The sequence below is a fragment of the Helianthus annuus genome, chromosome 14 (assembly GCF_002127325.2).
Source record: "Helianthus annuus cultivar XRQ/B chromosome 14, HanXRQr2.0-SUNRISE, whole genome shotgun sequence".
Classification (NCBI taxonomy): domain Eukaryota; kingdom Viridiplantae; phylum Streptophyta; class Magnoliopsida; order Asterales; family Asteraceae; genus Helianthus; species Helianthus annuus.
The window spans coordinates 159,075,758-159,087,983 of record NC_035446.2 but is presented as its reverse complement, the minus strand read 5'-3'; the positions used below and the strand labels follow the sequence as shown (position 1 = coordinate 159,087,983).

The following is a 12,226-nucleotide window of genomic DNA, read 5'->3' as shown; positions in this document are numbered from 1 at the left end:
GATGGGTGTGAGGATGGGGCAAAGAGGATGGAGGTAAGGAAATGGGGGATGAACCTAAAATGTATATGTATATGCTGTATGTATAGGTGTGTGAGAGAGGGGGAGGGACGTCTCCATCGTCCGCAGGGAGACGGGGAGGACGCCGCTGGAGGGGGGGGGCGAAGTGGGCGGAAGAGCGGCGCCGATGGGGGACGGTCCAAGGACGAACCCCATACCGCGAAGCCTAACAAAGTTGCATGCATTTCTTGTTAGAATGAGAGTTGTATATATAGGGCTCCAGATGCCGTTTGCCCGTTTCAAACCAGTGTCACCGCCACCTTTTTGCGAACCGTACGTCTTTCCACGGGTCTTTTCACTAAGCTATAAAACATGTTCAGCAGCCTGTTGTGAACCCAATCCGAACAATCACGTCTTTTTGGTTAGAACTGCCTTGTGTGCATAATCCAAAATAATAAACACGACTCTCAAGCGGCGCGTGATGGCGTGTTATCAAAACGTCACATTTATGAAGCGCCATGAAAATAGTAAACGCAACTCGATACAAACTTTACCTTGAATTGGATGTGTGTAACCGCTTCAACATCCAAAACCAGTTTAACCGAAACCTGTCTCAATCCAACCCGATCCGATCAAACGTAAATTTAAACGTTGAAACTGCTTTTTACCCTTTTTATCTTCATTCGTTAGTATACAATAATACATTGGCATTGGATGACTGGATGTGTTAGATTAACCACACCACTCAAAAACACTCTAAAATCTCTCAAAACTCAAAAACGCTATCCAGTAATGCATCCGAATGTGGTAAAGCACAATCTTCCGTTGGTGATGGATCTTCGTCAACAAACTTAACGATGTATGGTGCGGGTATACCTACAAAAAAGGGAAAACCCTGCGATTTAGCCACATTTTGATTTGTGTGAAATGTTGAGTGGTCCAAATTTAAGCCTTATGCAAGAAATGTGAACCGGTTTCTATTGATTTGATGACGATACCTATTGATTTGGCCACATCATGCATCGCGCGACGGTGTTGATAGCTGAAGAACAAGGGGGTACATGCACTAATCGGCCTTTGCTGAGTGTTATGTGCCTTATGTCCAAGGCTTGATGCAAAACTACTATCGAGCCGGGGTCTCACTCGAAGAACATGTGTTTTCCAAAACAATCTCACTCGAATCGATTATCGGTTCGGATTATTTTTCTTAGAAATTGGTTTCAATCTAAAACGGTTTTGACTACTGTTGACCAAATACGGGCCGAACTTAAAACCGATCTAGTTTGTCCCAAAATCTGGTTTATGCAACTCTACCTTGAATGGTATCTAAGAGGACAAGGTAACATAAACTTCATAATAGCTAAAATACACAAATCAAAACCACATACACCATTATGAATCCATCAAAACCACAATGAGATCATCATACCATTCGCTTTTGAGCAAGTCAATTAATTGAATACTATCAATAATAATCGAATGAATAGAGTTGTAACCCGCCGAAAAAACAATGAAATATTAAAATTCAAAAAGTAAAATTACCATCACATGGTAACAAAATGGAGAAGAAGATGTTTGATGTTTCTTATACTGTGAAGCAATTAAGGAAAGAAGTATATTGGCCTATTGGGGAATATTTGTTTGTATAATAATGAAATATTTAGTCTTTAGGTAATAAAGTTTGAACCATTTTCACCAAATCTATCCAGCTATCCACCTCCAAACACCACCTGAACCTTGCGTTTGGGCAGTTGAAGCGAGTTCCATATCCTGTTTGATCACGGAGTTTTGTGAACGAAGTGTTTGAACCTGTTGCTCAATGGACTGCATCGATGATAGCTTCTTCTGTAGATCCAAGATCTGCGCCTGAAGTCAGCATAGTCAATAGATTGTAATACAGGTTATAAACATTATATACAAAAGAACCAAAGGGAAAGATACCTCTAGATCATCACATCTTGATCTCTCAGAAGCGAGTTGGTTTTGAACAGAATGCAATTCCTGCAGTGGTTACAAGTTAGAAAGTAATGTTAAAAGCATCACTTGAATAACTCAGTTAGCAACCATTAGTGTTGGCAACTTTTATTCATTTACTTTATGTATGGTTCGATTTTTTGTTATTATCATCTCAGTCGGATATAAAAAGATTTTGCTAAAACACGTTGAAAGTCACCAAAAGTATTTTATCAATGCATTAGTTATCTGTTATAACAGTTAAGACATAAACAAAAAAGTGTTTTCGGGTCGACCCAACCGTATTTTGACCTGTTACCTTGGATAAGTCAACATGAGTACCCTTAAGGTCTTTAAGTTTTTCCATCAGCAGAGAATTTTCTGATTCAACCTCTTTAATGGTCGATTCCAATGCTTTTTTCTCTTCTTTGATCACATTAATTTCAACTGAAAGATCCACTTTAGGTTTTGAATCGATATTTTTAAAGTCATATGCTGCAGCAACAGAAGCTGCTGCCGCTGCAGCTGCTGGCGACTGGAAGATCTTCGGATGAATAGAATCTGTCGGTTTAGGTCTCATCACATATACCTTTGTTCACCATATAAGAGAACGGTTATACTCAGAAACTGATAGTGAGATCAATAAATGAAGAAAGAAAAAGATGAACTATTATAATGAGAACAGTAATTATCAGTTTATCACAATACCTCATTGTTGTATTTTCCATTATAGCCCCCAAAAGCAATCAAAAACTGATCGCCGTCTATGAATGCTGATGACACAGAGAGCCCCTTGTTTCATATTAAAAAAGAAAACTATAAACATCAGTATCACAATTTATAAAAGAATACACTAAATGACAAGGAAAACATTTACATCTTTTAAATAATGGTTACCTCGCTGGCAAGTGGGTGTCTTCCCTTTACATTCGTCAAAACCGAGATAACAAGCTTGTGCATATCCATCACCAATGTCTCTGAAGCACCTGAAACAGGTTGTATAAACACAACTTATTATCATATTAATAATGGGCAAGGTGTTCTAGCTTATTTGATGTATTCGTATTTACATTAGTACCGTTTTTATTATCGCCACCACCAACCAGAAACCATTTTTCATCGATAGAGACCCCGGCATGACCTGCCCTAGGAGATACCACGTCACCTTGAACTTGTGGTTGGGACCATTCTAACTGCAATTCAATAGAGAATTTAATATTCTAAAAGTAAGAGAAATTAGAGTAAATTGCCATTTTCGTCGCTGAGGTTTGGCCAGTTTTGCGAGTTTTGTCCAAAGGTTTGTTTTTCCGTATTTGGATCCAAAAGGTTTGAAATCTTGCCATTTTCATCCGGCTCGTTAATTCCATCCATTTTTTCAAGTCAGGGGTATTTCCGTCTTTTTTATTAACTTAAAGGGCAATTCGGTCTAACGGATTCAGTCAGGGGTCTTTTAAATGCTTGTACATAAAGTGAAAAAGACCGAATTACCCTTTAACTTAATAAAAAAGACAAAAATACTCCTGACTTAACGGAGAAAAATGGTTGGAGTTAACAAGCCAAATGAAAATGGCAGGATTTCAAATCTTTTGATCCAGATGCGGAACAACAAACCTTTGGACGAAAGTCGCAAAACTGGCTAAACCTCAGGGACGAAAATGACATTTTACTCGAGAAATTTCCACTAAACTATAGAAAAAGGGCCTTACTGTCTCCAAATCCAGCACATGGAGATCATTGAAGAAAATTGAATGTGTACATCCGCCATATATTTGAAGGTATCGGTTTGCATGCACTGTGGCAGTATGATCGAATCTGGGAGCTGGAGGAGTCTGTCTATTAAAGCAGAAGATATCAATGCATGCAATTAGGTTTGTATGCCTATATACGTAAATAGAAAGAGAATGCTTGTAAAATAACTTACATAGTCTCGGCAACATTCCATGTCATCGTCTCCAGATCGAGAACGTGAACATCATTCATAAGATGTCTATGTTTGTCCTCTCCGCCAAACATTATCAGTTTTGAACCAACCAATGTAACAGATTGTCCACCACGAGCTACCTAAAAGATACACCACAAAGTAACTAATAACCATTTTCACAAAGTAACTAATAACCATTCTCACAAAGTAACTAATAATCATAAACGATGTCATTTTTATAATGGTCATATTGCAGTGTGTACAAAGTACAAACTATAACTAGTGAACGCATATGTTATGAGGTCTGATGATTACCGGAACTTTTCCTGTGGCTTCCATCACCCCACACACATGTGATTCAAGATCGATAAAACGCACTACAAGTACATCAACAGGCAGGAAGTTTCAGTAAGAACTAAATACTTGTTCCATAAGTCAGAACATCTCTGTTGAGAGATCAAACCTGTCACATTATCGAATGTATCTTTTGAGTGACCACCAAGTAAGAGAACTTTGTTTCCCCAATTAACCTATACAGGGGTATTAAATAGCATAGTTAGTAACAACAGGAATGAATGGAAGTTAAAGAAAATGCCACAAGGATAACTCACCATACTATGACCAGACATAGCAGGAAACACTTCTATTAGTGTACTATCGTTAACATTTTCAGCATCCGACTTTGTGCTTAATGCAAATGTTGACCAGCTTAAATTCTTCAAATCAAATGCCTGCCACCGTAACCAACTATTAGTAAACTTCAATGGAAATAGGATTGATTACCTGTGATAAGCAAATATACGGAAACATAACAATATTGATACCTGAACATCAGATAAGTATCGCCCATTACGACTTCCACCAACAATGTATAGCTTTTCATCAACGACAACTGCTGCATGCTACATTGAAAGAAGAAAAAGACATTTAGGTGGAAGAACACCAAAATATACCAATAAGAAGAGTAGAAAAAATATAATACAGCTGAAACAATTGAAATTGTTGCTTCCAGAGTTCCAGATAAAAAAAATATGATTGAACCTTATAACGGGCTGATGGTCGTGTTCCAGCTACTGGGAGGGCAACCCATTGATCATATTCTAAAGCTGAATACCAATTCTCACTATCTGTTCCCATATTAGCCTGGTTAATCAGCTTGGTCAGATTACAGAGATCAACAATCACTGAACAAAGTAAGAAAGTAAGAAACACAACACAAAAATAGAAACTCCCCGTCCCATGACTATCGAAACTTTTATCTAGTTATATAGTTAGCTAAATTTCAACTTTTTGTCGACGTCCTAACACACTTCAAGTCAAAATCGAATCATACAAAAGAAAATATAGTATCACTGCATTAGACATGTTATAGGATAACAATGACCAAATAAGTGAAATTAGCTTGAAATTAAACCAAAAAAATGAAATGTTGTAATTTGAATGGTACATGCTTTGGACAATTCATCAGTTAATTCAATCCACTTTCATGTCTGTTGTATCATACTGTTTACAAATTAGGTCTTCCAATAAACAATGCACATATGCGTTTTCTCATCCATTCAATTAGAAAATAAACAGATCATCAGATCCATTGCATTACAAGACGAACATACAGCAGTTTTCCTGAATCCAAAACATTTCTACATATTAGATATTGAAGATCAAAAGCCTTGTTGAATGCACACACTACACTGGATTTTATACATTACTAATCAGTTTCATCAATAATTCATTATCATCTAAATCTAACTCATCCTCCACTACAACTAAATCCTAATAATCTTCCATTCGCCAGCACTAATCAACATGTTTTCAAATTATACCGACTTCATGCCACCGATCTCCGTTAATCAAACATAATCGTTTAGCATTTAATCCAATTGAACATCATTCACCACTTACATCTACTAAATACAGTAGATCACACAAATTGTATACACAAAACTTTAAATATCAACAGTTTAAGCAACATTTACCTGAATTCGTGTGAAATTTCTTCGAGATTAACTTCAAATCGAGATGATTATGAGCATATGAGAAGAAAAGTAAGGTACCGGAATCCTGTGGCTATCGTCGGCGGCCGGGCGTCCGATCACGGTGGCGGTTTGATCAAGATAATTGTATAATGTATCGTGCTGAGATGTGAAATAGCAATGTAGTGAGTCGTCGGTTGAACTTGCAGTTTGGGGAACAGAGATGAAATTCAAGTATCCAGAGTATGGTGCAACTGTCGATGCATGCGATACAAGTTGATAAAAAGTGCCTTTTTGAATTTTGAGATAAATTATCTGAAAGAATGATTTGCCTTGAATCACTTGACGTGGGAGTAATAAAAAGTCAAAAGGAGTGAAATTCATTTCCACTTTATTTCTTTTGAGGATATTCTCTTTTTTTTGGACGGTCAACGAATCCTCCAAATGGGCTACTGGCGAAATTCACTACATCGGGATACACTCGCCTTCCGAACCGGGGAAAACCCTCACCTAGGGCCGAAGCCCGTGAACACTCGCCCGAAGGCACGACAGTGCGGTGAGGTAAAACCCGCTCAGTTCAAGGATCGAACTAGCGATCGCCGTCTACTCGCCTAGTCTCCCATCATCACCAGGTGCCGCAGAAACTAAATGCTAGGGGCAGGAATTGAACTTGAGTCACTTGGAACACAAGGTCTCTCCCTAACCACTCCACCACTAGCTCATTGGCAGAGGATATTCTCTTTGACGATATTCTTGCCCTTGAAAAAGTTAAATGCCATTTTAGTTTTTGTAATTTGGGAACGTTGTGCTTTTAATTCAAATAGTTTCAAGTGTTGTCATTTTAGTTCACTTAGTTAATTTTGTCCATATTTTCTGTTAGCTAAAAGGGTAATCCGATCATTTTATATGACAGGATTGCCCTTCTAGTTAACAGAATTACATATAAAATGATCGAAATGTCCTTCTAGTTAACAGAATAAAGGGATGGAGTTAATATAGTGGACTAAAATGGCCATGTCTGAAACTATTTGAACTAAAATGGTAACGTTTCAAAACTTTGGACTAAACTGGTAAAATAACCCAAACCACAGGGACTAAAATGTCATTTAACTAAAAAAGAGCTAATTTTACTAATTATGTTTGATGTTAAATTTGAATTAAATAACGACTACTGACTAGGAAGGGGTAGAATAACTTGAATGAAAATCGGGTTGATCCAACAGGCAAACATGCTTTTGTTAGGTCCACAAATTACACGTTGTTATAGGTTCTAAAACAAGTCGCATTAATATTGTTTGGTTAACTGTTTAGATTTTGTGTTTTTCATTTAAACCGGTTAGACCGATTCTTTAACTTGTTTAAGGTTTGGTTGATGGATTTTGAACTTGTATAATATTTGTAATTATTAATGTTTGAACATGTTTTTCTTTGAATAGTTTATGTTTGAAGCTTTCCTACTTTTACAGATTTTTTGCGATTTCAATGTTTTTTTCTACAAATTATAACACAAAAATGTCAGAAAGAATATTGTATAAAAAGACGTCTATTAACCTTTTGACATATATCTATTTGGGTAAAAAAAATTGTAAGATATCAATCAAATGAGGAAAATTGCATTAAACTTTAAAAAACGTCCAAGTTAAAAAAAAAAGAAGAAGAAGACAGACTAGCTTTGTTTTGCTTTTTTTTAAAAACACTATTACTTTACTATATGATAAAAAAGAAACACAATGAACAGTGTTTCATTATTTATTTTTTAAACTAAAATTAGAATGGTATCGGGTATAGGTACCGGTCTCAAATTTATCAAAGCGGTGTATTTTCGGCACTGGTTCTGCACAGGTATTCACCGGTTTTTACCCTCAAATACCGATGTCGTATCAGTACCGACCGGTACCGAAGTTAATGTATTTTCGGTACCGGTTCTGCACAGGTATTCGCCGGTTTTTACCCTCAAATACCGGTGCCGTACCAGTACCGACCGGTACCGAACCGTACCATGATAGTTATATTCGGTACCGGTACCCACTTTTGGGGATTTCGGTAATGGTATTTTCGGTACCGGTTGGTACCAAGCTCATCAAATCCTGTAGCAACGCAGCAATGCAAGTAATTGCACCGTTTAGATTACTTTTCATACACACAGTAAGTAAACTGTATTTCGTTTGAATGAGGTTTTATATACACAACAACTTATTTTGCTTTCTTTTTTTGTCTTTTTCTGTAATGATGAATTGTAGCATGTAAAATTAACTTGGATATTTAGAATATTGATGAGCAAATCGTATCAAATCCTGTAAACGAACCGGTATCGTATCGGTACCAAATTTACTATACCAAATCATTTTCGGTACCAATTTGGTACCCACCTTTTGGCGTTTTCAGAATCGTTACTTTCGGTTCGACACCGGTCTAGCACCTACCTGTATTTATTGATTTTTACCTTCAAATACCATACTGTATTGTACCGAGCATTTTCGGTGCCGGTACCTAATTTCGATGATTTTCCGGATCGGTACTTTCGCTGCCGTTACCGGTACCGAGCTCATCCATATTTTAACGTGTTAGCACCGTAATAACTGAACTGAAAACAACCGAATTTCCAACGTGGAGGACGTGTGGGTCCTATTATTATATATTATGTTATTTAAAATCGTTTTTTTATGACGGAGTGACCATCCTTACCACATCCTTTTATTTATGATTTGATATTCGGTATCTGTTTGCCGTTGCTGACACGTCTTTTGTAGTCATTGGGTTCCGCCGCAACGCGCGGACGGAAAGTAACTAGTTTAATAAAAAAAATATATTCTTAAAACTTAAAATATTATATATTGCACACTGAAACTCAAGATTTCTAAGTCATCCGTAGGTCATCTAACTCTTTAAACATTTTCAATTTAAGAAGAAAGATCATAGATTAGCAAGTGAGAAAATGTTGAAATGTCCTTATCACAATATTCTTCCAAATACTTTAGCCTTGTAATTTGTCAGTGATCATCCCTATTAAAATTAGGGACAATTTGTAATGGTGGTCTCAACATTAATTAGGGATAGGTAATTGATGATCCATACCAACGAGTGATTACGAAGAAGTTATGGTTGATCACCACCAACCTTAATAAGACGAGGATGTATGATCACTACCTTATAAGTAAGATGTATAATGATGATCTCTATCAACTTAAAGAGAGATATAAATAAAGACAAACTCTTAGTTGAAAAACAAGGAGTGAACGTAATCTGGTTAGTTAACTTTTACCCAAATCACTATAAATCGTTACACTTTTCATGATTATTATTTTTTCATTTCATTTTGCAACCTTCAAGTTCTTCAAAAGATTATCTTATTTTTTTATAAAACGAGTGTTAAAAATAACAAATTCACTTTCTCCAATCTTAAATGCGTTTTTCTAATATAAAGTTCAGAATTATATATATATATATATATATATATATATATTATATTATATATATATATTATATATATTGTTAACGAAGTCTCATGAATAGTAACTTTATTTTTATAATAATATATAGCTTTTTATTATTCCATTATTTAATATTATAATAATATATTCAATTTTAACATATTTCTATATTATTATTTTATTTTTGCAAAACCATATTTTCTTTTTTATTTATTATTTATTTTATTAATAGTAACTTTATTTTTATAATAATATATAACTTTTTATCATTGTATTATTTAATAATATAATAGTATATTCACTTTTAAGTTTAACATATTTTTATATTATTATTTTACTTTTGTAAAACCATTTTTTCTTTTTCATTTATTATTTATTTTTTTAAGTTATTTTTCTCCTTAATTATATTTCCGTTTTCGATTAGTTTGATATTTATTTAATAACTTATTCGTTAATTTTTTCTAAAACCAACCAAAAACAATGATTTCATTTTTATAATAATATATAAAATTTAATATTTTATTATTTAATATTATAATAGTTTATTATTCTATTTCCTTTTAAGTTTTAACATACCTTTTGTTTTATTTTACTTTCTTCAAACTACATTTCTTTTATCATTTATTTTTTGCTTTTAGTAATTCATCTTCTTTTTTTAATCATATTTTCATTATCAATTATATTCAAATTTCTCTAATAATTTACGTTTGTTATTTTTTTTTTCTAAAAACTTATGTACAAGTTGTGTTTAATTATTTCCCTCTACATGTTAAAATGAAATTGTATTCAAAATAGAGTATTTATTTGGTCGTAAAACAGTATGATGATAAATTAAACCGATTCTGATGGTTTGTCTTTCTAAACAACATGCTTCAATTTCAAATAACGTTTGTTTTGCATTGTCATTTGTTTCGTTTCGCCGCAACGCGCGACGTCAACGAACCTAATTATAAGTAAACACCAAAATTTGTTTGCCAGATCAGATTGCAACTTCACACATATGACCCATACTAAATTGTTTCTTTTGAACCTTTACTTAACTTGCCCAAACCATCCCTACATATGAAAATTATAGATATAACAAAAACTTTACACATATGACCCATACTAAAATTGTTTCTTTTGAACCTTCACTCAACTTGCCCAAACCATCCCTAGATATGAAAATTATAGATGTAACATTTTCTGAAAAGATGATTCACTATAGTGAAGGTCTTTTTAAGTTCTTTTTTTTCTTTTTTCTTTTAATGTTTGATCTTTTATTTCTTTTGTTTTTTTTTTCTTTTTCTATCTTCAACATTTCTTTTGTTTTTTTTTCTTTTTCTATCTTCAACATTTGGCGTTGTCGCTTACACCCTTTTAACTTTGTAAAAATTTGGTAAAACGTCATTTTGACCCTTTGAAATATTACATGCTTATTTTTATGTACGTGGATCGAAGTAGTTCATATATATACTATAATTATCAAAATAGTGATTATTTTTTTTTCATTTTATTTGGCTTTTTTGTTTTATATACTTTTACCCTCAAATTTCAGCATTGACACTTACAACCCGTTAACTTTCTAAAAACTTAATTTGTAATCAAGTTTTACATGTTTATTTTTATGTACGTGTGTAGTATAGATTCAAGTTGATTTACGGTTCAACATAAAATTTTCCGAAAATTAGTAGGTTCAAATATAATACATTTTTAGTTGGTCTACGTTTTGACGTAAAATTTTTTTGGAACACCACGCCAACGCGCGGGGCAATTTACTAGTTTAAACTAGTGCCCAAACCATCGGTACATAGGAAAATTTAAACCAATCAGACAACAATGTTTTGGCAACACCAATAGTTGATCAAACAAATAAATGAACCTATGCATGTATAAATTTGCTTATACACTATATAGTGTATTATCGTGGGAAATCCGTGGGTAAACGCACTTATCTATGGATTTCTCATGGAAATTGACGTGGGAATATCAGCAGTTTTCTAGTAGATCGTGCAGTAAAATTTCATTTTCAACAATCATTGTCCTCGTCATGGGATCTTGCCATCTTGGCAATTAAAAAACCTGAATTATCCAACATGTAATCAAATATAGTAAAATGTCCAAGTCATTAAAAGTGTTGAGTACCAATAATTAATATGACAAATACGTATTCACCAAGAAACTATAGTGTAAAGACTTTGTTTTAATTAAATCCAAAGACTTGCTCAAATTGCCAAAAGAAGACTTTGGGAACAAAACCCTTCACAAAATGTGTCTTGTACGATTCATATGAATTTCATATAAATTCTATTGCTTCCCAATCATTTTACAATCTCACACACATCTTCGCATCAAAAAAAAAATGGGCGATGAACTTGAAGAAGCGGATGTAATTTTCGTGCACGTTGATGTATCGAGTAAACACGATAACTTTTTCAAATTTGGAAAGCGTGAGACTAAAAGATTAAAGAGAAGGAAGACAAAGAAGAGGAAGATAGCATCGGTTCCAATTAACATACCGGAAAACAAATCTAACGTGTATGAACAAATGGCGCTTGAATCCGATTTATTTGAAGAAGATGATGGAAGCGAAGGACGAATGATTCCACCTCATGTATTACAGGGTCGGAAAATCGCAGAAAATGTAGCGTATTCCATATGCACCCGACGAAGAGAGACCTTGAAGATTAGAGACTTCATCCTCAAGATGACTGGCTTTCATGAAAATTGATTGTGAAAAGTAAAAAAATATGTAAATGCTTGTAGGGTATTAATTTATATCTTTATTTAGAAAACATTGTAAAAAAAACGGGAGATTGTAAATTGTATGTTTAATAAAAAAGATTCAATCATTTGTTCTGGGATACTTGGATATGTTTCTTTTACGTAATTGTAACAACATTATGTTGTGGATCGATCAGGATTCAATGGCTAAATTAGAAAATAGGGAGGAATCGAGAGAATATTAGAGA

At 34.2% G+C, this 12,226-nt stretch overlaps 2 protein-coding genes across 3 annotated transcripts; one reads left to right on the top strand and one right to left on the bottom strand.

Moving 5' to 3' along the window:
- Positions 1–1,448: 1,448 nt before the first annotated feature.
- LOC110904569 (acyl-CoA-binding domain-containing protein 4) lies at positions 1,449–6,044 on the bottom strand. 2 transcript variants are annotated; one of them, XM_035983446.1, is made up of 14 exons: positions 5,848–6,044; positions 4,913–5,055; positions 4,696–4,773; positions 4,483–4,602; positions 4,335–4,401; positions 4,187–4,248; positions 3,872–4,011; positions 3,657–3,783; positions 3,029–3,143; positions 2,848–2,936; positions 2,659–2,742; positions 2,270–2,539; positions 1,939–1,998; positions 1,449–1,863 (listed from the first exon to the last, which is right to left on the bottom strand). In XM_035983446.1, exons 2-14 carry the CDS (start codon positions 5,006–5,008, stop codon positions 1,699–1,701), a joined length of 1,473 nt encoding a protein of 490 aa, XP_035839339.1. In that variant the 5' UTR covers positions 5,009–5,055; positions 5,848–6,044; the 3' UTR covers positions 1,449–1,698. The 2 variants fall into 2 exon arrangements, with proteins under 2 accessions (XP_035839339.1, XP_022006102.1); XM_022150410.2 differs by having other exon boundaries at positions 4,913–5,014; positions 5,848–6,042.
- A 5,572-nt stretch (positions 6,045–11,616) lies between these two features.
- LOC110906163 lies at positions 11,617–11,985 on the top strand. The gene has a single exon (XM_022151413.2). It carries the CDS (start codon positions 11,617–11,619, stop codon positions 11,983–11,985), a length of 369 nt encoding a protein of 122 aa, XP_022007105.1.
- The last annotated feature ends 241 nt before the right edge of the window (positions 11,986–12,226 follow it).

Coding starts and splice junctions, on each gene's coding strand:
- LOC110906163 (XM_022151413.2), top strand. CDS start 11,617: ATGGGCGATGAACTTGAAGAAGCGGATGTAATTTTCGTGCACGTTGAT.
- LOC110904569 (XM_035983446.1), bottom strand. CDS start 5,008: ATGGGAACAGATAGTGAGAATTGGTATTCAGCTTTAGAATATGATCAA. Junction 4,774..4,912: donor GACCATCAGCCCGTTATAAG/GTTCAATCATAT, acceptor CTTTCAATGTAG/CATGCAGCAGTTGTCGTTGA. Junction 4,012..4,186: donor AAGCCACAGGAAAAGTTCCG/GTAATCATCAGA, acceptor TGTATCTTTTAG/GTAGCTCGTGGTGGACAATC.